This window comes from Carlito syrichta, unplaced genomic scaffold, assembly GCF_000164805.1.
Source record: "Carlito syrichta isolate Samal-C Ts95f unplaced genomic scaffold, Tarsius_syrichta-2.0.1 Scaffold304400, whole genome shotgun sequence".
Lineage (NCBI taxonomy): Eukaryota > Metazoa > Chordata > Mammalia > Primates > Tarsiidae > Carlito > Carlito syrichta.
This window is the reverse complement of record NW_007248496.1, coordinates 229,469-253,517: the sequence shown is the minus strand read 5'-3', so window position 1 is coordinate 253,517 and position 24,049 is coordinate 229,469. Positions and strand designations below refer to the sequence as shown.

Below are 24,049 nucleotides of genomic sequence, written 5' to 3'. Positions count from 1 at the left end.
TGCTGCTTTGTCATCACTGATAGCAAAACAAAACAGCCACGCACGCGCACACATATAGATGCGCACACGTGGGTTTGCACACTCAGGAATGATCCCTGCCAAGCGCAACGGTCCCAGGAGTCAGAAACCCCAGCCTTCCCCTCCTAGCCCTGGTATTGGCCTTGTTCTCCCTCCTCTTCTGTTGTGATCACCCTGCACATTTAACCGGATGGAGACAGTAGGGTGGGAGGGAGTCCATCTTTTGTAACAATCCGTGGGGGCTCAGTGAATACCCACAGACTGGCCAGGACCGGAAGGGAGACCAGCGATCTCAACCCACCTCCTCAATCTATGGGACAGGAACCCAAGGAGCGTGGTCCGGGGCTGCCGAGTTAATTAACCGACTAGTAGCTAGGCACTGAGCAAGAGTCTTAGCTCTGGGGCCCGTGAAGCCCAGGCTTGGGCTCTTCCATCTTCATTCTTTGCTTGCTGGACAAGAAGTTTGTAGGATGTGGAAGACACGGAGTAGGTGAGGCAGGTCCCTTTTCTTGAACAGCTCACGGTGCAGGAAAGGAGATAAAACACCACGGAAAGCTGCTGTACAACTTCTTCTGGAACAAGAGCCACAAGAGTGGCCAAAGACAATGCCACGGGTCAGAGGAGAAGGTCAAGTCCTGTGGGATTTCTGGGAAACTTTATATCAGAAGGGACATTCTGGTTGAGTTTCTAAGGAAGGGCAAAGTCACCTATGGGTGGAGAGAGCGTTCCAGGCTCAGGGGAGGCAGCAAGTGTGTTTAGGGGGAGGTGAGAGCCTCGTTTGCTTGAAGAGTGGGGTGCGTAGGGTGTATGGTCCTTGCAGGGGGAGAGGCGGGAAATTCCCGAGAGGTCAAAGACACGCTCTCTTCCTCCTGGGACAGCAGTCCAAGCCCTGCACTGTCAGACAGAAGACAGCAGAGCAGACAGGAGGGTGCAGGAGCAGCCTTTCAAGGGCGACCTGGTCAAGGGGGTTCCCCAGCTTTCACCCCCAGGAAAGCAGGTGAGATAGAAGACAGATGCGAAAACACCCTGACACACCACCAACGCGATGCTCCATCTGGTTTTGAGAGATGCAAAGGCAGGTCATTGAGGGATCGGGCTCTGGGCTGGGAGGTGGCCCCTGGCTTCCCTGTGGCCTAGTCTTGGGCTTACTCTGCTCTTGGATGGGCCATGCTTCTCACTTCTTGGAATCTCCATTCCTCTGCCTTGCTTTGTCCTGATTGGTTAAGAAAGAGGCCCCTGAGTTCTTGGATATCAGTCTTGACCCTTGGCATGCCTGACCCAGCACAGAGAAGAGCAAGGAGCCCTGGGAAGCCAGACACCACCCCCCCACCCCACACCCCCACCCCCCTCACCCCCGGGCACCGAGCACACTCTCTGTGCCCTCAGGAGCCCAGCAGGGCAGCCCCATCCCCAAGGCTCCCAGCCCCCTTACTCTGACATTTTGCTCCCCGGCCTGGCCTGCGGTGGCCAGGCCCTGAGGCTGGGCGACCCCTGCACGATGCCGCGGCCTCTGGTGTGGTGTGGCCCAGGGCCCCTCTCTGGAGGACCGCCCATGGGTTCCGTTTTTCCTTCTCCCACAGGCAGAATGAGAGACACTGCCCTGCATGGACCGAAACGGGAGACAGACCCAGCTTCCCGGGGGGGACCTCGACGGGGACCAAAGTCAGCCGGCTGGCTCTGTGGTCTGGCCCTGCTCCTCCTGCCCCAAGGGGAAGGGGAGACAGGCGACAGGGACGGGAGCCGGGCGCAGCCAGGGGTGAGGGAGGGGAGAGCCTGCAGGCGCGGGAGGAAGATGGAGGTGCTGGCGAGCCGCTTTCCTCCTCCCCAGCGTCCCAGCGATGAATCCACAGGCGCCTGTTTCCCCGAAATGTGAGCGCGGCCAGGGTGAGCGCTGCCCTCGCGGCCGGGGCACCTCCGTGTGCGCCTGTGTGTGCTGCCGCCGCTGTCATCACAGATGCACCCCAGCTGTCACTCGCGCGGGCTCGCTGCGCCCGCACACGCGCGCGCCCTCCTCCCTCTCCCCTTTCTTCCCCCTCTCCTCCGGCTCCCTCCGTCCCTCCCTCTTTCCTTCTCAGTTTGCGATTGACCCAGCAGCCTGGCCCCTCTCCCGCCGCGGGCATTCCTCCTCCCGGTGCTGTGGGCTGCGGGGAGTCGGGGCGACGGCCCGGTGCCCACGGCACTCTGCGGCCAGCGGCGCCTGGATTTCTCCAGGAATCCTAGGAGGGTCTCACTGGAGGGCTGAGAGCCACCTGACTGGAGGAGCTGCGAGCCATCGGACTGCAGGGAGGTGAGTGCTCCCGCCCGGGAGGTTTGGTGGGCACAGGGCCGGGGCTTGGGACCTGGGGACCCATCATCCTTGCTGGGTCTCTCTGCCCTATGGTTGCCTTCTGCCCGGGGGCAATTGCTGGAGCTGGAGAAGCAGCTCAGGGCTCAGGACTGAGCATCCCCAAGGTACAGAACACTGGGAACTCTGACCCCACAGTGCTGGGGACATGAGCTGTGGATTCTGCCGTGGAGGGGGCAGGGAGGGAAGGGGAGGGGGAAGGAGGGCAGTGCTGGTGCCAGATGACAGCCCCGGGTGGCATAGAAACCAGTCCCTGCAGCATGGGGAGAGGCGGCCAAGAGCCTTGTGCTGTCTGCTTGCCCAGCTTAGCACAGACAGCCCGAGGAACTCGGCCGGGGAAGGGGGTGGGATGGCAGCCAGCAGGGTGCTGGGGACAGGGCCGGAGCCCAAGAAGGCTTGGGGTGGGGGTGGCAGGGTGGAGGGCCACACTGTCCGAGGCATGGGAAGAGACCTGGGGTCCGGGCCTCCCTACAGGTTGCCCTAGTGCTGGTTTTGCTGCCTGCAGGTGACTGTCCTTGTTCAAGGGTGCAGAGGAGCCCTCTCCAGCTGGGCATGGGCCAGTGGGCCGCAGGCCCAGCCTCGCTGGTGGGGGTGAGGCTGCGAGTCGATGAAAAAAGGGGTATTGCAGCGCCTCCTTGCAAGCCTGAGGGTGAGACAGACTTGTGAGGACCGCTGGGGTGTCCCGCAGCTGAATAATGGGCCTCCAATTACAGATGGGCCAGGGTGCCTCAGTGGGGGTGGAACAGGGCACTAGGCTTGGGGGCTGCACCACCAGGCCATGCCAACCTGGCTTCCTGAGCCCGGGGGACTTGGACACTCTGAGCTAGAGCAGGGCAGTTGCTCTCAGCACCCCCGTCTGGGCAGTACCGGAGAGGGGTGCGGTCTGACCAGGAGTCCGAAGTTCAAATTCCCGTACCTCCCCGCATATCTGGGGCTGGGTTCCCCTCGGCCGCTCCGTCTCCCCCCTGCCCCAAACCCTTAAGCTGTCCACATTTCTGGGGGGAGGGGTGTCGGCACCTGGCGGTCAGGGCTCTTGGGGCAGTGCCTCCGTGTGACTCAGATTGACACCCCTGCAGCTTAGATAACTACATCAGGTGGGGGCGGGGAGGGAGCCAACACGTGGAGCTGGGGCGGGGAAGTCCAGCTGGTAGGGAAACCCGACAGCAGCTTCCGAGCTGCCAAGAAGAGCCCAGCTTTTCCCACCCCCACCGCCCCACCGGCAGAAAGTCTCCAGCACTGCCAGAAGAGGAGACCAGGAAAGCCAGGCCTGGTGGGGGCAGGGGTAGAAAGATTTCTTAAGCGACAGATTCGCTTCTTGGGGGTTTGACTGGAAGCTGCCTCTGGGTCCAGGATGAGCAAACCCTACCCCAGGCCCATGGCCACTCCTGGACTTTTTGGTCTGAGGGCGCAGCACAGGAGGGGAGCAGGGGAGGGTGTGTGCGTGCAATGGTTGGGGGTTTCTGGGGGCTCTAAGTGTGGGGAGAGGAGGAGGGAATCAGGCTAGTGGTTGCCTGTCCCTTCTGGATCTTTCTCTTTCTGCCTCCAGATCAGGCCTCCCCCGGGCCCTACCTGGGGACACCACTCTGAACCCAGCTCCAGGGCTCAATGGACACCTTAGCTTATTCATGTCAGAGAGAGGCTCTGTTTGGAGCTGAGAATATTTGACAAGGAACCGAGGGTGCAGAAAGCTGGGGGTGAGAACAGGGCATGTGTTTTAAAAGCAACCAGGAGGGTATATGTCTGTTCCAAGTACAAAGAGAGAGATTTTTTAAAAAACCTGCCTCTTTACTGCCCGGGTGGTGTGTGGTTTGGGGGTGACATGGGGGAAGGAGATCTAGAATGTTTCCTAGAGGGCCTGGATGTCCAGACCGGTGGCAGCAGCTGGAGAGCCGGCCCGGATGGCGGTGGTAGCCTCCGCTGCATCCTAGTCATACAAAACCCTGGAACCTCTGCTGCACGGGACTTGGGCTCAGATTGTCCACTGTCCTGGCACCATCTCAGCCCTCATGGGGTCTGCCCCCGTAGGCCCAGGGCCGGGCCCTGGCTCTGCCTCTGACTGACCCTCTGCAGAGTGAAGGGGATGGCAGAGGAGACTCTGAAGTCCCCTTTTATCACCTGGATTCTGTGACTCTCCCATGCTGAGGGGAGCAGAGGCCTTGTCCTGCGTCAGTGACCCTTGACCAAGAGGAGATACCAGGGAGGCAGCACACGGCGAGGCCAGCACAGTGGCCCGGGACTCAGGAACTCCAGGGTGGAGGCCCGGTGGGGATTAATTAAGCAGCTGTGCGGCTTGGACACTGGACATGGAGGGATAAACACGCGGAGAAGCATCAGAGGGTGGGCGTGGACACCAGGCGTGGACACCAGGCGTGGACACCAGGCCTATGGTGAGCATGCTGGAGGCTGAACAACCCTGTCTAGAGGATTAACCTTCATCTGTAGAAGAGAAAGGCCAGGCTGGGGAGAGTTGGGACTTTCCTACCCTACCTTAACCCCGTGCAGTGAAAGAGTGCCTGGGGCTGGCTGGCCAGGCGCTCCCGGGGAATCAGATCCCACCCCCAGTCTCCAGGGACCGCTGCAGCCCACTCAGCTCGTTGAGCACGTGGAACCCTCGGCTCCAATGGACCCTCCTGTTCCCTCTCAGCCCCCGTCAGCCCCGGCATCCCCAGAGCTGCAGCCTACCCTCCCTCATCTCAGCACACAGCCCCCCACCAGGAAGGCTTCTAGAAGGCCCCTTCCACCCTCTGTAATGTCTTGGCCTCCCAGGACTTAAAGAGGGGCGTTGGGAAGGGGGCACCTGGCTTGCGTCTCAGTCCAGCAAGTCACAAAGCCTGTTTCTTCACCAGTAGGGTGGGGATCAGGACAGCCGTCTTAACCGTCAATGAAAAGCAGCATCTCCCTTTCCCTGTCTCTGCCTTTCTTGTACCAGGAGCCTCCATGTGTAAGCAGATAGACTTGAATTAACAGCCAGACAGCTGGGGCTCAGAGCTGCAGTCTTCCATTTGCCTAGCCTTAGGCACGTTATTTAACTTCTGGTGCCTCAGTTTCTCCCATCTGCAAAATGGGCTGGTAATCAGAATACTAATCTCAGTGTTTGTGACCACGGTAATTGTTTCTCCTCAGGTCCCAGTCAGCTACTCAACGGGTCCTCAACGCTCAGAGACAGACCAGCATGGCCTCCTGGGTGGCTGTTTGTCCAGGCGGAGAGGTGCCTCGCCTAGTACCTCCTAAACTTGAATTTGTACTCAATGGCCCAGGGAGCTTGTTAGAGTGCAGATTCTGATTCAGTCAGTCTGGGTGGGACCTGAGACTCCACATTTCTAAAAAGTCCCCAGGCTAGACCAATGCTGCTGGTCCATGGACCACACTTTGAGTAGCCAGGTGCTAGAGTCAAAGCCCCATATTTCTCGTTCTCCGGGGTTCCCCTCTTGGCTGCTTGGAGCTCCTCAGTCCCATCCTTTCTCCAACAATGGAGGCCCAGGGACCCCGCTGGGGTCCAGCCCTTTGTCTGTGGTCTCTCTGTCTCTGGGACTGGGTTAGGAGTGGGTCCAGCTGACGAGGCTGTGGAACTTGGGGACAGGAGATCTTTCTGCCCCCCGTTCTGCACCTTAGGCAGGGACTTCCCTCCCAGACTGTGTTAATTTATTTCAGCAGCCATCAGTGCCTGTTGCAGCAGCTGCTCTCCAAGCTTCCCAATGTAGGTCACCCCCTTTCCTAAGGAGGCTCGACTCTTCTGGGGGTGGGAAGGGTCCTCTGGTTGGAGGTGTCTTGGTAGGCAGAGGGCCAAGGGGCTAGGAGATGCTGGCTCCAGCCCACGTCTCCCTAAGTGTCCTTCCCTGGGACACACACACACACACACACACACACACACACACACACATACACACACACACACTCATACGACTGCTTCCCTCTGCTGGATGTGCTGTTCTTCCTGCTCTCAGGAAGACCCTGGCATCTAGCAGGAAGCCCCAAAGGCTCACGGAGGCAGGTCCACTACCCAGGGAGCACAAGGTATCTCCACACGAAACTGGGGCCTTGTTTTCATCATATTTCTTCAGAGGCTACCCGGGTCCATGGCATCCTGCCACCCCGCAAGACAGACCTTGTGGGTCTGTGTTGTAGGGACTTGCCTGATTTGTTTTGGGCAGGTGACATCCTGTGCAAGGCTAGCATGGGGCGTGAGGACCTGTACCCGAGGTCGCCTTCTCCACTGATAGTCTGTTTGCTGGGTTCACACTGGGGGTGACACTGAGGGACAGAAAAGGGAGGGAAGAGGTGGAAAAGAGAAGCCTCCCCAGAGGAGGGCAAGGGCCTCAGGTGGAAACAGGGCCTGAGCTTGGGAGGGAGGGTTTCTCCAACACCTGTGTCCCTGCAGGAAGCCAGAAGGCGTGGGAACAGAAGTGGGGCCAGGCGCCATATGGGCCCTGAGCACAGGGAATATTTGGGTAAGGGGCTGCCCTGCAGGGATTCTTTCTAGACCTTATTTCTATGAGGGAGGTGTTCCTGTGCCTTTGTCTGCTGGGGGCATTTGGAACTTCGAGGCATCTCCCTCTGCTGCTGAGTGCTGGCATCTGGAGAGAGGTGGAGAAGACTTGCCAGCAAGGTGTGTGTGTGCGTGCATGTGTGTGTATGTGTGTGTGTGTGTGTGTGTGAGTGCACATGCATGCAAGAGCACGCGTGTTAGCACATGCCTAGCTGCACAGTTCTCTGTGGGGGTGTGTTTGCATCACGTGTTATGTACGGAGCTCCAAGCACGTGCCTGGGAGGCCCGTGTGTGTGCACTCTGCTCTGTGCACACACGAGTATCTCCCTACAAGGGCTGCTGCAGGGTGATAGTCGCCAGGGAGTGAGGGGCCAGCCTGGCTCAGAAGCTGCAACCTAGTCCCTGAGTCACCATGTGACCTTGGGAAAGAGGTCATCATCTCTGTGCCTGGGGAGGCGATTGAGTTGCCTGACATTTCACAGGTGCTGTGAGCTCCTGATATGATGGTTCTGGATGGAGTGAGATTGTTTTGAAGGTCAGGGCTTGAGGGACGGAGGGTGTGGACGCTGTCCTTTGTCTGCAGGGTTGTGTGTGTGTGTGAGGGGTGAAAATGCACCAAAGACATACCACAGGCCTGGGAAGGGCTCAAGAATGAGAAATAAGCCCATGTTTGAGGTTGGTGGGACCTGGGAAGGGAGAAGTCACAGACCTGATGCTGACCCTACTTCCTCTCCCAGGAAGGAGAAACTGCTGCTTCCTCAGACCTGTCATGGGCTCAGTCCCATGCAAGCTGGGAGGTGGGCGCTCGCCTGAAACTCTAGGGTGATGTGCACTTAGCGTATCCCTCTCTTCTCTTCCCTAGACTGGTCCTCATAGACATTTCACCCATTAGGTATCATGGCCACCACTCTTAGGCACAAGAAATCTGAAGTCAGAGAGTTTAAACAATTTGTTGAAAGTGGCTGGACAGAGAGTTGAACCGAGAGCCCACCTGCCTGTGAGTCTGTACCAGGAACCAGGCTGGAAGAGAGCAGTTAGAGAAGGACCTCAGAGATCCTCCTGGGGGGCTCTTCCACCCTCAAGCGAGGAACTCGGGTCCACCTAAAAGATGACTGCCACCGCTCCCACATCTGTGCCCAGTCTTGTGACCTCCATGCCGGCCCCTGCCGGGCCCTCTGTGAGTGGTGCCCTCGCTGCTGGAGGAAGAGGGGAAAGACACCCAGGGGGACTGCTTCTCCCCTGAGCAGGCTGCCCTTGCCGGGGGGGGGGGGCAAAGCAGACTGTCCTGTTCTCACTGAGCACTGCTGTGGCCACCTGAGGAGTACCCGAGGCGGGCGCCGGTGGAAGCAAAGGGGATGGGCCACAGGACCCCAGTCCCTGAGGCAAAGCCTGCGCAGAGCTGCTAGGATTCTGGGTTCAACACTCAAGCTTCCTGGCAGCTCCATCCACCTCCTCGGCTGTCAGTTTCACTCTGGCATGGGCGCCCCGGGCTCCCAGAATTAAGCGGGTTCACGGGGGCAGGGAGAGGGAGGAGTCTGGCAACCAAGGAAGGCCAGACTCTGGGAGTCAGCCAGGAGTAATGGGCTGCAAGATGGGTGTCCATGGGATTGTGAGGGGGAGGGGTGCAGGCATCTTCCCTCCTGGCCAGGCCATTCTCCAGCTGCAATGGGGGTGGAGCACTCATCAGCAGTACCCTGTCCCACTCCCCTGACGGGCTGGCAGCGAGGAGTCTCTGGCCTCCCATCTGGAAGGAGGTAGGGACCCCAGAGCGGGGCCTGTGTTCTGCGGAGGAGACACTGGGTGGGGCAGACCCTAGCAGGGGGAGCGCCCTGTGGGTCCCCTCGCAAAGAGAAGCGGCCTTCTGCACCCCTGGCCCGCCCCAGTGCCTCTGCTCTGCAATCTCACCTCCTCTGTGTCCCTGTCTCTCCCGTGAACAGCTGCTGCAGCATGAACCCCTGAGCTGATGAGTCTTATTATAGCCTGGCTGGCGGAAGACACAGCGCTGCGATTCACCTCTACGCGGGCGGCGGCGGTGGCAGTGGCAGTGGCGGGGGAAGCAGCGGGCCACCCAGCGGCTCACACCCGACCTGTCTGCAGACGCTGCCAAGGGCCTGGCCTCTGCCTCCCCGGGGCCATGGTGAGCAGCAGTGGGGCTGGTGAAACGGGGACTTGGGCAAGGGAAGCCCGTGGGGACAAGTGACAGGGACAGGTGATGGCTTGGGCCTGTGGCCTCACTCTGCCTGCCTCGAGAGATGTCCTCAGTTTCCCCACCTGTGACGGAGTGGGCCCGGAGAGGAGCCCATGTTGCTTTGAGAACATTATAGTAATCAGCATCCCAGAAGAGCAGCAAGAAGAAGCAGCGAGAGGCTGGGTGGGAACATGGGGGTCTTTCAACTCAGAGCTCAGGGCTATGAACAGCCTGAGGGCTCCTGGGGACACCTAGAGTCTGCCCCACCCCTGTCCCGGGGAGGTTGAAGTGTTCCTGGCTTCTCTCTTTCTGCTCCCTGGTTCCTCTTCTCCCCCACCCGGGACTCATAACGGAGGGAACAGGAGAGGGCATGAGGAGCGTAAAGAGACACCTGGGTCCTCTTGCTAACCCCTGGGCTGGAACGGGGCTTGAGCACCTGCCCTCCCTCCCCTAGGACTGACAGCAGCGCGCACCGAGGGCTCCTCTCTCCCCAGAGCGACAGGGCCCGGAGAGCCGTCGGGGGTTCACCATGCTGGCGCCTGGCAGCGGCTCTGAGCAGAGGACCAGGCTTGCCCTGCAATGGCGGCAGGTCTCTTGTGAGTAGCCTCCGGCCCTGAGAGGGGGACGCAACGGGTAGGTGGGTGGGAGGGTGCGAGAGTGGCGTGGTTGGCATGGCATGGAGTGAGTGGGGCGTCTTGGGTGGTGGGAGGGCCAGGACAGATCTTCCCGGGATGCCCGAGGCCGTGTACTGGGAAACTGGGGCCATGCCCATGGGAACAGCACCCACAATAGCCAAAGAAAGGTGGTGCTGAGCGTTTTAGTGGTCACATGGGGAGCTGGAGGCCATGCCAGCTGATCTGCCTTCCCAGGTAGTTCTTCGTGTTCTTCCCCAGGCTCTGAGCTCCCTGCAAGTAAAAATAAGGGAACACCTCTGCTGGAGAGGGGCCGGGCCTCCACAAGCTTAAAATAGAATGGATGGTGTCTGAGCCCGTCCAGCCTGTTTGACAGACTGTCAAGCCCTGTTGCTCTGAGACCTGCCGTCTTGTCTTGCCTCGGCCAGCAGCTGGGTGAGACTGGAAACGTCTCTCAGGCTCCCCAGGCATCAGTCAACTCTAAACAGAGGAACTTGGGATGCCGTGCTGGAGGAGACCTTAGGGATGGGGGTCTAATCCTTCTGCATATGGGCAAACGGAGCCCTCTGTCTCCCATAGAGAGCAGTGAATGTTAGTGAAGTGACCCTGGAAAGCCATCAGGGTGACAGGAGCCCTGAGAGTTCTCTTTAGAGGAGGCAGAGAGACAGACAAGGTCAGCGAGGGCTGGCCCGCCCAAGGCCCCACAATGAGAGGTAAGAAACCGTCCTGTGGGACGTGACTCTGCCTGACCGCTCCCCTAGCCCCAGTCAACCCTGCGATCCAGCTGCTCCACACCATAAGCAGCCTGAATTATTCACCACGTGAGAGTTGCTGGTCCCTGGGCAACTCAGATCTCCTTTCAACCTCGTTCTAGAATCACTCAACACCTTGCAATACAGGAATATATTTTCTTGTCACCAGAGCTTTTATACCACTCTGTATTTCCAGGGCAGAAGGTGGGGAGGCAGTGAGTTGCTCTTTTCACAGTGCTCTCTTCTGGTCCTGCTGCCAGTTCCACTCTGGGAGTGGGCAAGTGACTTCTAGCTATACTGATCCTTTTGAAAGGGAAGGTGGATGGGTTGAACTTTTTTTTTCTCCCTGGGAAAGTAAAGTCTGAAGAATGTTGATTTTCAAATGGCATGGGGGGCGGGGTGGGGGGTGGGGCAGGCTGACCTGGCAGCAGGTGGGCTCAGAGGGGTGAGAGGGTGAGAGGTAGCAGCAGGTGACCCTAGATAGCCGGAAAGGGTCTCCGGTTGGCTTCATGACCAGACCTATGCTCATTTCCCGGCAAGAACAAAGAGGCTCAAGTATCAGACTTGCATGTATCTCTCGGCTGTCACTGATCCTCCAGGCAGGCAAGGGGAAAAGTCTCGTCCTGTTCCCTCAAGCCCTGCCCTTTGGAGTATCAGACACCCAGACACACACAGGACAGAGTCTCAAGACTGCCCCATCCAGGCACCCAGGTCGAGATGGGGCCAGCTGGGCTTTGAGCTGTGTCTGAGCTTTTCCAATTTAGGGGACAAGAGGGCAGGTCTCATTAGAGCAACAGGGCTTGACAGTCTGTCAGACAGGCTGGACGGGGCTCGGACACCATCCAGTCTCCAACTGGGATCTTTCCTCTGGGCTTGGAGGAGCTGACCTTGGTTGGCTGGCCCAGGGGGAAGGGGGCTGTACTCTTTTGAGCTCGTCTCATTTATCTTTCACAATGACTGGACTCTCTGATCCTCAAGAGGAAAGTTAGGGAGGGTTAGAGGGGGCTGCCCCGAAATGGAATGTACCGCTCTGATGTGATCGTTTGCTAAGGGTCACTTCCGCCAGCTCTACAGACTAGGCCCTATGTTTGCTACTCAGAGAAGTCTTGGACAAAAGATGTCACCGGGAAAGAAACTCTGTTAACGTCTCTGTCGTGCGGAAGTGCTACCTTGTAGCCCCTGGGCACAGAAGCCCAGGCCAGGAGCCTGGATGGCTTTAGGATGAGACTCAACATGGAACTTGTCTTGGGCCCTGTGACTTGGCAATGTTGAAGTAGAATTGTGCGTCTTGCCCTTGTCCTCACAGTGGGACCCTAGGTGCCCCGCCTGGATTCACTCTATGTTGGTGGTCCCATCTTGGGTGTGGGCTCCGTGTAATGGAACAGCACTTGGGAACAGTTACCGGGGACAGGGTTAGAAGTGCCCACCCCTTCTGTGCACAGCGTGTCTGAACCTAGTGCAGCTTCAGGGCAAGCGAGGGGTACAGAGGGGAAGAGGCCCGCGGTGTGGCCGTTTTCCTTTGGAAAGAGAGAGTCTTTCTTCCAGCAGTAACCCTGGGAGAGGAACATGGGGGCAAGTTTCTCTGACATCCTTCTACCCTTTATTTTGTCAACATCCGAGGTGTCAGCGGGACCCAGGCTCCCCAGGAGACCGACGGCTGGAGGCCTTGTGAGCTGGGTGTCGCTATGCACCAGCATTGCTTGTCCTTTGGGCTCGGGCCTGGGAGTCTGCGGGATCGTTCTCCGCTCAAGTGATTTCCTTGGCGGATGTGCGGCGGGGCACAGAGCCCCAATGGCACTGTGCGGTGTCCATTCATAGAGAAGTAGCTTCGGGTTTGTTAATGATCTTTTTATGTGGTTAATGAATGTTTGTGCACAGACGTGGCCCGGGCCCAAGGAGAGCAAGGCAAGAGACCGTTATGGTGTGAGCTAGAAAGGAGGGAGTAGAGCTGGGGGTTACAGCCCAGGCTGTTGCTTTCTTTCCGCCTGTCTGCCCCTCCCCCAGGGATCACCTGCTGGGTCGCCCTGTATGCCGTGGAGGCCCTCCCCACCTGCCCTTTCTCCTGCAAGTGCGACAGCCGCAGCCTGGAGGTGGACTGCAGCGGCCTGGGCCTCACCGTGGTGCCCCCGGACGTGCCCGCTGCCACCCGATCCCTCTTGCTCTTGAACAATAAGCTGAGCGCCCTACCCAGCTGGGCTTTTGCCAATCTGTCCAGCTTGCAGCGCTTGGACCTGTCCAACAACTTCCTGGACCAGCTGCCCGGCTCCGTATTCGGGGATCTGACCAACCTGACGGAGCTTCAGCTCCGCAACAACAGCATCAGGACCCTGGACAGGGACCTGCTGCAGCACTCGCCCCTGCTCCGCCACCTGGACCTGTCCATCAACGGCCTGGCCCAGCTGCCCCCGGGCCTTTTCGATGGGCTGCCGGCTCTGCGCTCCCTCTCGCTGCGCTCTAACCGCCTGCAGAACCTGGACCGGCTGACGTTTGAACCCCTGGCAAACCTGCAGCTGCTGCAGGTCGGGGACAACCCCTGGGAGTGTGACTGTAACCTGCGTGAGTTCAAACACTGGATGGAGTGGTTCTCCTACCGAGGTGAGTGCTGCCAGCCCTGTCTGGGCCTGGGCGGTTGGCAGACCGATTCCTCCGCCCCATCCCTCCCCCCCTTTTCCTGGTGGCTGGGTGCTGACTCAGGGAGTGGGCTGGGGAAAGAAGAGGCCAACACAGCCTCTCTGTCAGCTAGGCCAGAAGGGTCGCAAGGCTCACCCCAGATGCCATCACCCTTCCCTCCAGCAGGAGAGAGGCTGGGGCTGCTCCCCTCTGCCCTCATGACTCCCTTTCTGCTCTGTGTTCCTCCCTGGCTCTTCTCTGACTCACTGTAACTTGATCTCCCTTTTGTAGATTTATTGAGGGAAACTAAAGACACAGTATAGTTTTTCTGGGCTCTGCTGTCCTACCAGGTATGCCTCTGGGCTTGCCTGGCAGGGTAGAAAGAGGAAGAAGATCCACCCTTCTTCTGAATAATACAGCCATCTCTTAAGTATCCCCCCTTATAGGAGGGTGGAATATAACTGAACCCACAGATAAAAATCAAATTTTCCTTTGGGTGGCGATGCCGACTTCCTCTCGTAAGAAGTTTTGTTATCAAAACTCCTAATAAGCCAGACGGTTTAAGTTTTACTTCCTCTCCCTTCCCCCTTTCTTTTACCTGAGAAAGTTCTGTGATGGCCTAGGAAATGATCACATGAAGTGAAGAAGAAGAAAAAAAAAAAAGGGCAAACAAGTGAGCACAGTGGTGAGAAGTGCCAGGTCTGGGTTTGAATTTCGGCTCTGCCACCTGTGAGCTGTCGGATCTTAAGAAAGTTGGTTAACCTCTCGGGGCAGCAGTGCCTCAGCTGTAGAATGGGAAGAAACCAATGTCTATCTCACAGGCGAGGGTTAAAGAAGGTAAATGCATGAAAAGTGTCCTGGAGGTGCCCAGTAAGTCCTCGATAAAGCATCCATGTATTTGCTCATTTGCTGGCAGGAGTCAAATATTAAGTGGATTGAATGAATGAAACACAGTTTGGTGCCCGGCACAAAGTAGACGTTCAGTGAAGGTTTGCCGAATGAGTAAATATTAAAACTCGCTGAAAATAACACCAACACTTTTCGTGAAAGTCTCGCTACTTCCGTTTCCTATCTGGTCACGATCTCAATTGTTTTCCTGAAATTCTCCTGTGTTAATTAGAAACGTTTTACAAACTATAAAGCACCATGAGATGTTAGTCACTGATAATTAATCCCGCTTTTGTGAGTGGTGATGAGTACTTGTATGGCTTCCAATTTACAAATATTTTTTCATAAATAGTGCGTTACCTATTTTAATCCTTATGGTAGCTAATTGAGATAGACATTTTACAGCTAAGAAAACTAAGACTCAGGCCAGGAGCGGTGGCTCACGCTTATAATCCCAGCACTTTGGAAGGCCAAGGCGAGAGGGCTGCGTGAGTCCAGGGGATGGAGACCAGCCTGGGTAACATATCGAGACCTTGTCTCTACGATAAATCGAGAAGTTAGCTGGGCATGGTGGCGGGCGCCTGTAGTCCCAGCTACTCGAGAGGCTGAGGCAGAAGGCTTAGCCTGAGCCCAGCAGGTCAAGGCTGCGGTGGTCATGATTATGCCACCCTGCACCTCAGCCTGGGTGACAGAGTGAGATTCTGACCCCCAAAAAGTAAGAAGGCAAGCAAGAACGAAAACTAAGTGTCATAAATAAATTAAATAATTTTCACAGGACGACACAGTCGGGATTCACCCTTGGGTCTCCGAAGCAGGAAATTGAGGGCTCACTCCCCTCACCCCCACCCCAGCACCCAGCTCTGTGGCCCCAAGCAGGGCAGATGCGTGCTTATTGGATAAGGCTTGCCGCAGGCCACCCAGGCAGTCAGCGAGCGGCACAGGGTTCCAGAGGCTAGGTGTCTTCAGACTCAGGCCAGTACGCCATCTTAGGAAACATCCTTGTCCTCTCAGACCGTCGTCGGGAACCGAATTCCCAGCACGTCACGGCACGCACATGGGAATGTGCCCTTTTCAGACCTTTTCAACAGCAGAGTGGCTTTCAACTTCGCTCTCCTTAAAATAAAATCCTGGGACGTTTTCCTCAGCATCCCGGGGAAAGATTGATGTCTATTGTGGGAGAGACTTGTGGCAGATGGGCTGGGAGAGGGAGTTGGCAGTGATGGCGTGGCTGGAGTAGGAGCCCATGCAGCAGGGGGTCCAGTGCCCGCGTCTGGATCTTACTGGAAGCTGAGAGAGGGCCACATCCAACCTTCGCTTTCTAGGGGATGTCTAGGCGGCTTGTTGTCCTCAGCTACCCTCTCTCTTGCCCACCCTGGCTCTGCATCTGTGTCTCCCCATCGTCATGAAGACGTCATGGTGAGCCCGTGTGCCCATCACGCCCATGCCTCCTCAGGAACTCTAGCTCTCCTCCTTGGTCTCATGTGTCCCTTTCCAGACGCCTTTGCACTCAGAGGACCTGTGGTCAGGTCACTCATGGAGACACTGGATTGGTCTTAAAGAGGAAAAGGAAAACCTTCCTGTCCAACTTTTCCCTCCCTATTCCAAGAAGGTGGTTGCCTATTTATTTACTTTTTTTTTTTTTTGAGTTGGAGTCTCACTCTGTCGCCCAGACTGGAGTGTAGTGGCCGCTCCTGGCCACCACAACCTCAACCTGCTGGGCTCCAGCGATTCTTCCACCTCAGCCTTCCAAGTAGCTGGAACTACAGGCGCGTGCTACCACACCCGGCAAATTTTTTGATTTATTGTAGAGATGAGGTCTCGCCAAGTTGCCCAGGCGGGTCTCAAACTCGCAGGCTCAGGCAATCCACTTACCTCAGCCTCCCAAAGGCGCGGGATTACAGGCTGAGCCACCGAGCCCAGTTTATTTACTTACTTTTTTTGAGTTCTGGTCTCACTCTGCCACCCAGGCTGGAGTACAGTGGCGGGATCATGGCTTATGGCAACCTTGACCTCCTGGGTTCAGGCAATCTTCCCACCTCAGCCTCCCGAGTAGCTGGGACTACAGGCGCTGCTAATTTTTTTATTTTCTTTAATAGAGACAAGGTCTATGATTGCCTAGGCTGGTCTCAAACTCTTGGCCTCGAGCGATCCTTCCGTCTTGGCCTCCCAAAGGGCTGGGATTACCGGCACAAGCCACCGTGTCCTGCCATGAGTTGCTTATTCTTAGGCAACCAATGGGTCCTGCATGAAGAGGAAGTGGCGGGGGGCAGTGGCTTTCGACTTTTGTCCCTTTGTGGGAGAGGGAAGAACCCTGGAGGGATAAGAGGTTGTGCTGAAAGCATTGCCTGCGGTTCACAGACAGGCTATGGGCAGGCACATTCAGGGGCAGAGGGTCCAGGCAGGCTCCCCCCATGGTAGCTTGGTCTTACCCCTGTGAGGCAGGCTGACCCTAGAGAGAGCAGGCTGGATTGAAATGGCTGTGTGCATTTCTATAAAATGGGGATAGTGATAATATCTATTTTACGCGGCTCCTGTGAGGATTAAATGGCACGATATACGTAACTCGCTGTGGGACTTGGCTCAGTCAATGCTGTCTTCCCTCCTCCGCTTCCTCTCCTATAGACGGCGCTTACAGGATTGACTACATTGCTGATAAAAAACGATGCCTTCTGGGCCTTCCGTTCTGGGGAGCTGGGGATGGGGAGAGGGCGTGCGGGTTCTGGGTGTCTGCTGAGCCCCTCCTTTCCTTCTCCCTGCATGCAGGGGGCCGCCTGGACCAGCTTGCCTGCACCCTCCCCAAGGAGCTGAGGGGGAAAGACATGCGCGTGGTCCCCATGGAGATGTTCAACTACTGCTCCCAGCTGGAGGACGAGAATAGCTCTGCTGGGCTGGATATTCCCGGACCACCCTGCACCAAGGCCAGCCCCGAGCCTGCTAAGCCCAAGCCTGGGGCTGAGCCCGAGCCAGAGCCCAGCACAGCCTGCCCGCAGAAGCAGAGGTACCGGCCAGTGAGCGTGCGCAGGGCCATCGGCACCGTGATCATCGCGGGGGTCGTGTGTGGCATCGTCTGCATCATGATGGTGGTGGCCGCGGCCTATGGCTGCATCTACGCCTCCCTCATGGCCAAGTACCACCGGGAGCTCAAGAAGCGCCAGCCTCTGATGGGGGACCCGGAGGGTGAGCACGAGGACCAGAAGCAGATTTCTTCTGTGGCCTGAGCGCCCCCCTCGCCCCACCTGACCCAGGTAGGAAGGACAGGGGAGCACCCCGTGGATGGCTCCGTCACTCCCACTGCCCTGGCCTGGCCCTGGCCACTGGCTCTCCCAAGTCCGCCCACTGCCCCGTCCCTTCAGCAGATGCGTCGCAGGGTGGCTCTCTCTGTGAATTTCAAATCTCCCTGGACACCGCTGTGCTCAAGGCTCCGGTTGATGCTCCTCTCTGGGCCACCACGTCTTGGGACATCTGGGGGGGGGTGTCTCCCTAAGCTTCTGGCCACAGGAAAGAAAGAACACAGGTGCAGAAGAAGGCTTGGACTGCACATTCCCCTGTAGCCCTGGGGGCGGTAACAGCCGGGCGACTGTTCTTACCTCTTGCTTGTCCTCACCCCATCTGCACCGAGGGTGTGGGGAGGGGGTGAGCTGGGGGCCGGGGGTCGACTTGGCAGGGTCTCTCCTAAGCCAGAAGGATATTCTTAACCCCCTGCAGAGTGAATGCTGGGTCCAACTTTCAACCGCTGGTACCGGCGTGCAACCACACCGACCCTATCATCTGGACCCTGCGCCTAGAAACACAATGCTGTGATGATAACACACTCTCTCGGCTGATGCCGTCATGACCCCATATCTGCTATAGGCTACATTGCTCCTGGATTCACTCATTCTCTTTTGCACAACTCATAGCATCACCAGCGCAGTCACACAGACGACAGTTCTCGTGCGCGCGCACACACACGTGCGCGCACACACACGGTCACATGGAGACGAAGTCTGTGAGAACGCGGGCAGCAGAGACACTCTCTTCCCCCGGGGTCTCAGGCCTGAGACCACAGGGCCTCTTGCCTGCTTACTGCAATCTTCTCAAGCGAATAGGGGCAGGATCCCAGACCGGTAACACCAGGATCCTTTGAGATCCTCTAAAATGGGCCAGAGCGGTGGCGCTGGAGGAGACTGTCCCGTCACCATGGTAACCCACTCACACCTTTCCTACGGGGCTTCCCGGGGACACCGGCCCAGGGCCTGGAGCCGCTGCATGTGTGAACGGCAGCCTGCCGAGAGCCCAGCCACACCCCGCTGGCGTCACCCCGGTCCTGCCCAAGCACGTCATCGCCGCCGGGCCCCGTGGGGACACCCACTGGTTCTGCTCCTGGAGCCTGCTGTGTGGCACTGTCACCTGGTATCACTTGGTACCCCTACCCCTCCATCTCCAGCATCTTCTGGCCTGTGACCTCGGCGCAGCGGTGCTCTGTGATTGGTGGCACTCTTTGGGGAAGACAGGTTGCAGGAGGAAGGCACAGCGGCTTTTGCCAAAGCTCTGCCACCTGCCAACTTATCCCATGCAGATTTCAGGAGCGGGGAAGGATGGCCACGTGCCATCCAGAGGGGGCTCCCTTCCTAGGTTTCGTCGGCTCAGACGGGTTCCCTACAGCATGTCATTGTACCTGGAGTGGGGTTCAAACCAGAGAGTGGGCTGGGGGTCCTGTCTGGGACAGAATCACCTGCCTCCAGGGCTGTGCGAGTTTTGAGGGTCACTTTTCTCCTTTTTTAGCTCGGCCCCCTCTTCGCGGGTCTGAGAGGGTCAGGCGGAGTCAGGCTCGTTTCTGGCTCTTGGCGGGAGGGAGGGTCTCGACGGTGGCTGCAAAGGGTCTGCAGAGCGAGTCAAGGCAGGCCTGGTCCCCCTGGCCCCCTACTCATAGAGCAGTGGGTGGGTGAAGTGAGTCGCACGGCGGAGGAGGAGTTGTTCTCAGCAAGTGGACAGAGGCCACCCTCCCAGGCACAGGTTCCCGATCAGAATCACAGGCCTCCCCTAGGCTGGGGCCACAGTCTTCCTCCTCCTTTTGGCTTGTGGGCTGATACCAGATCTGGGATTTTCTAAAGGGACTGGGGGGAGGGGAGGGCATCGTCAACGGTGGTATCTTTAGCCTGAGACAGAAGATTTTTAAAGGCAAAATTATATTTCTGGTTTGTTGTTTCAGAAGACCAATAAAGACTGTATTTTCCTACATACTTCCTGGTTTCATTGGGTGGGAAGGGGACGTGGGTGCTGGGAGAATCGCTTCCTGCCCCCACAAGTTCCCAGAGAGCTGAACAAAATGCTGACGGACATCACCCTGATGCACAGAGCTCCCTGCGACAGACGGGCACCTCCTACCTAGGGCCTAGGGCCTCGGGTCAGCACGGGGAGAGACAGGGAGGCTGAGTCCTGCACAGAGAGAGGCTCTGTGGCTGAGGGCAGCAAGCCCAGGGCATGGCAGAGCCAGGGTTTTAAGTCCACCCCCGCTCTGGCCTGACAGGATGGCTATGTGACCCTCAGGGTGGCTTCACTGGGCAGCGCTGAGGCACATGGAGTGAGGAAGGTGAGCCAGAGAGCCTGCCACGGCCCCGCACCCTGCGGGTGGCATCCGCCCTGGCTTGACGTGAATCGGCCCTGGCAGTCGGGACAGATGGGCCTGTGTGGCATGAAGGCACTTGCCCAGAGGATGCTGCTGCATGATGGGAGGTGGGGGCAGTTTAAGGAGCTTCTCTGCTGGCTGAGTGGGGGTGCCGACGGGGAGGAGGGCCCGTTTAACCCAGAACCGGCTTGCTCATTCAAGATTGACTCCAGGCACAGACAGACCACACTCTGGGCTTACGAGTATGACTCATCCATGGAGCTCAGCAGGTGGGGACTCCGAATTATAGACTGAAGGGCTGGGAAGGGGGTTACGGGGGAGAGGGGATGAGGAAGAGCGTGAGGCCTCTTGGATTATCAGCGCACTCCAAGCCCGTGTGAGGGACAAGACTCCCTGGCTGACCAGTGACCCTCCTCGAGGGCAGGACTGGCCTCTGGCTGACCGCGTCTGGGTTCTGTGGTTCATTAGTCTGCAGAGACCAAGATGGAATTTTCTCCTTCCTGAGAACCTTCCTTTGGATGCCAACCCATTAAGCCAGGAGCAAACCCCAGAGGGAGGTGAACCAGCAGGGGCTCCGTGGAGTTCGGCTCCCTTCCTTGACAGAGCTGGGCTGTTCACCCTTCTCGGGTGGTGAATGGGTAGAGATGGCGCCTTCCTCCAGCCCTGATAGTTACAGCAGACCCCAAGACAAGTCTTCCCAAACCCCGCTGCAGAAGTGGGGGACCAAGTCTCTTCCAGGCCTGGTGCAGGGCTCTGTGGTGTGTATACATGTTACTCAAATGTCATGGTTCCCAGAGAGAAGCCCATAGAGATCCAAAGGCCAAATCCATACTGGGTAGAGCTCTCAGGAAAGAGACCTCATGCAGTCCAGACTGCAGAAAAGGCCTCTGTGAAGGACACGTATAGATGATAGGACATGCTGGAAGAATGCCCACCTGCTGGAGAGACACTGTGTATCATGGTTCCACCGTCACTAAGCTTGGCCACGATACCCAGCTAGAGCCTGGAGGATGTGGAGAACTGAAGACGGATCCTGATCGAAAAGTTAGATTTCTAGAAATTTTGCTTGAGCTGTTGCTAAATCACCTGCTTAGAGATTCACACGCTCCCCCCTCATCTACCACCCTTCTGTGTGTGTCCGTGGCGTTACACACGGCAGGGACTCGCAGCAGGCAGCTGACCCCGGGGCCGGGCTGAGTGCCTGTCTCCTACCTCTTCCCTGTGCTCAGTGCTCAGTCACCCTGCAGCCCCCACCGTAGACACCACACTCTCCAGGCCGGTTGCACACACACACACACACACACACACACACACGCGCGCGCGCGCGGTGCCAGCCATTTCCAGGGACGGCAAAAGAGCCACCTACTCGTCCCTGAGCCGCAGGCCCCAGCTGTCCCCACGATCAGGGAGGCTGAGCCACAGGCCGGGGAGAGGAAATGACAGAAGGAGACCCCAAGAGAGATAATCATGGAAGCATCAGGTCTCCAGCGCCTCATCCTTTCCCTCCCGCAACCGTGCACCCCAGAGCGTAAGAGCGATTGTCTGCAGTGAGTTAAACCGGAGGCACTGGGACACCGTTGCTATGGCAACCTCGCTCGGCTCTAATTCAGCTCCGAGTTAAAAATGCTATCAAATAATTGGAGACTGCGGGAAAGCACAGCCGGCAGCCTGACCCCCTGTCCCTTCTCCCTAGACCTTCGGGTGCACAGGAGCTGAGAGGGCCCCCATCATGGGGTAGGGGAGGGGGAACAGGACAGGCACAGGCTCGGTTGGGACCACAGAAGGGGTCTGTAGGGAGACGAGTTTGGGCGCAAAGTTTGGAAAGGGGAAATGGGTCTGGGATGAGTGTGCCCTGAGCTAAAGGAAGCAGGCGGCCGGGATGACACGAGTCCCTCCCAAAAGCTGCAGGCGGCTGTATCGCAGACTGCCAGCGACGCAAACGCTTCCTGACGAGGCCGCTGAGTTTTGTGAGAGGAGCCATTCTTTCTCCCCAGAGTGGCAAGCAGCCCATGCCCCTGACTCAGGACGCCCCGGTGCCCTCTCTGAGGCTTGAGGACAGGGCCTCGCCGGCTCCCTCCATCCCCTTTGTCCTGTCCCTGCCTGCCCAGTCCCAGTGCAGTTGCAGGAGTCCTCCCTCACCCGGCCGGGGTCCTGAGACATAAGTCGGGCACCTGACAGCCCGGTCCACGGAGCCAAAAAGGCCAATGCGTGAGTGCCCATTGGATGGCACAACTTTTCAGAATGCAGCTGGGTCTGGGACACAGAAGCCAAAACAGGGGTGAGGAGGGCTTCATCGTGGGGCCTGTTGGTTCTCAGACAGCGAGGCAGAGATGCCAAGGATGCTGTATGCACTGAGAACCTCAAAGCCGGGAGGAGCTTGTGGGTGTCACGGGGTGCTCTCCTCCCAGAAGTTGTGGCAAACTACAGTGCAGGGTCGTGATGCGGAGTCTTAAAAAGAGGTGGTCTGTGTTCAAATTCTGGTTTCATTATTAGCTGTGGGACTTTGGGCAAATAACCCTTCTGTGTCTCAGTTTCCTCATCTGTAAAATGGAGCCAAAAGAACATTGCCTCCACTGGGTTACCCTGAAGACTAAATGAGAAAGTGCACGGGAGGCGGTTTCCACGGTGTCTGGCACACACTAAACACACATATTGAGCGCTTACTCTAGGGCTTTGAGTCACAAGCACAATTCCCTCTGGAGGGGGATGCCAGAGCCCAAGGCAACCTGCAGAGCGGTAGGGAGGAAGACCGGGGTGCAGTCTCCGTCCTATGTGACCTTGAGTGGCTCTCTCAATTTCTCTGGGCTTCATTTTACTCACTGCATGGATTCTTTTAGATCTAAGGTGTTATGGTTTTGTAGACGAAATGGCTCAGGAAGACGCCACTTCCCTTTCCACCCCGCATTTCACCTGGGCAAACCTACAGCCGGAGGACTGTGGTACCACAGCCCAAGGGAGGGATCCTCCCGCTGTCACCCTGGGCCTTAACCTTGACACTGACCCACAACTTCCTGGCCTCAGTGGCACAAAGGGCCGCTCCTACCTGCAGCAATGGCTGTCTTCTTGTCCACCGTCACAGCTACCACCGTGCTTGCCGTCACCACCACTGGCTCACCCGTACTTTCTGGAGAAGCAAAGATGACCAAGTCGCTTTCTCAGCATCCGAGAAAAGGGCAGGGGTTGGGGCAGGTGGTGTCCTGGCACTCCCCTGGACAAATATCAATAGCAGCTATTCCCCTGGGAATAACAGAGGCGGGGAGGGGTTGTGTTTGGCAACATTGTTGCTGTTGTGATGACCTCACCACTGGTTTTATGACGGTCAGACGCTGCCCACCACTTGTGCACACCAGGACTGGTCAGACACACGCATGGCCCCTGGCTGCCCAAATGGAACACCCAACACTTTGTGGGATTTCTGCCTGTCTGCTTGCTGCGGCCGTCCACACAGCACACATCTGACCTGGATTACTCACGCTACGCCGAATGATCCCCTCCAGTGGGAGGACAAGCTGCGTTTCAGGCCTGTGTGGTGTGGGTGATCCTGGGTTGCCCTTTGTGAGACAGTGTGTGTCAGAGGAGATGCTGGCATGTCAGTTTCATTCAGGAAGTCAATGCCAAGGCTGGGCCGCACATCGGAGGCACTCCATTGGTCCTGGGCATTATGGTGACAATTTTTTTAGAGACGGGGTCTCACTATGTTGCCCAGGCTGGTATCAAATGCCTAGCCTCAAGCAATCCTCTTGCCTCAACCTCCTAAAGTGCTGGGATTACAGGTGTGAGCTACTGTGGCCAGCCCATCTCAGCCTTCTTAATTCTCATCAGTCTGTGTCCCTGGGTTGACTTTTCAAAGTACTGTTGTCTGCAGGTCAAATGCTACTACTAAAACCTCCAAGAAAGGGGCAAAATTTTATGATGTGCTATCGTATTTCGTTAGAATGTGTTGATATCGGACGTGGCACGGAGCAAACAGGTCATGGGAATCTTGAGTGGAGACTGCTGTTACAACAGTGTCACTTGTCACGGGACTTAACCACTGGCTTCTTGTGTCTGCTACATTGCCAAGATTACCCATCTCACCTTGCTGTCATCAAATATCTCACAGGAACCTAAAAGTAAACTCTGATTCTAGGAACCTACATTTTGTAAGGTTGTCCTCGATTCTAGGGATCTGCCATGATGAAGTAGAAGGGACCACAATTCCCCACCTTGCATCTAGAAACATCTAGAAGACAGCGATGCTGCTGACCTCCTGCAGTATTTTGGGGCTCTGCAGCCTGCCTTCCACTGTGTGTGTGTGACGCTTCCGACCACGAAACACCCAAGTGAGGGTGTGAAGAGACCCTGACGACATGGTCTCTGGGGACCTCAGGAATATCAGTGTCTGGGTCACAGTGGTTACCTAGCCCGTCACCTGGGGTTAGTGAGCAGAGTACCACGTGTGGGTGGGTGGGGCCCAGGGCTGGTCCACGGACAGGCGGGCTGGACGGCAGAGGATAGGCTAGGCCACGTGGGCACTGGTGAGA

The 24,049-nt window shown here is 57.4% G+C and overlaps 1 protein-coding gene across 2 annotated transcripts; it reads left to right on the top strand.

Moving 5' to 3' along the window:
* The first annotated feature begins 2,095 nt into the window (after window positions 1-2,095).
* On the top strand, window positions 2,096-19,140 carry LRTM2 (leucine rich repeats and transmembrane domains 2). 2 transcript variants are annotated; one of them, XM_021713282.1, is made up of 6 exons: window positions 3,557-3,644; window positions 8,786-8,985; window positions 9,491-9,632; window positions 12,425-13,015; window positions 16,682-17,163; window positions 17,624-19,140. In XM_021713282.1, exons 3-5 carry the CDS (start codon window positions 9,566-9,568, stop codon window positions 17,134-17,136), a joined length of 1,113 nt encoding a protein of 370 aa, XP_021568957.1. In that variant the 5' UTR covers window positions 3,557-3,644; window positions 8,786-8,985; window positions 9,491-9,565; the 3' UTR covers window positions 17,137-17,163; window positions 17,624-19,140. The 2 variants fall into 2 exon arrangements, with proteins under 2 accessions (XP_008058041.1, XP_021568957.1); XM_008059850.1 differs by lacking the exon at window positions 3,557-3,644 and adding an exon at window positions 2,096-2,305 and having other exon boundaries at window positions 16,682-19,140.
* The last annotated feature ends 4,909 nt before the right edge of the window (window positions 19,141-24,049 follow it).

Bases quoted from the DNA above. Each gene is read 5' to 3' on its own strand.
- LRTM2 (XM_008059850.1), top strand. From the start codon at position 9,566: ATGCTGGCGCCTGGCAGCGGCTCTGAGCAGAGGACCAGGCTTGCCCTG. The intron at 9,633-12,424 runs GTGAGTAGCCTC...CCCCTCCCCCAG, and splicing joins GCAATGGCGGCAGGTCTCTT to GGATCACCTGCTGGGTCGCC. The intron at 13,016-16,681 runs GTGAGTGCTGCC...CCCTGCATGCAG, and splicing joins GGAGTGGTTCTCCTACCGAG to GGGGCCGCCTGGACCAGCTT.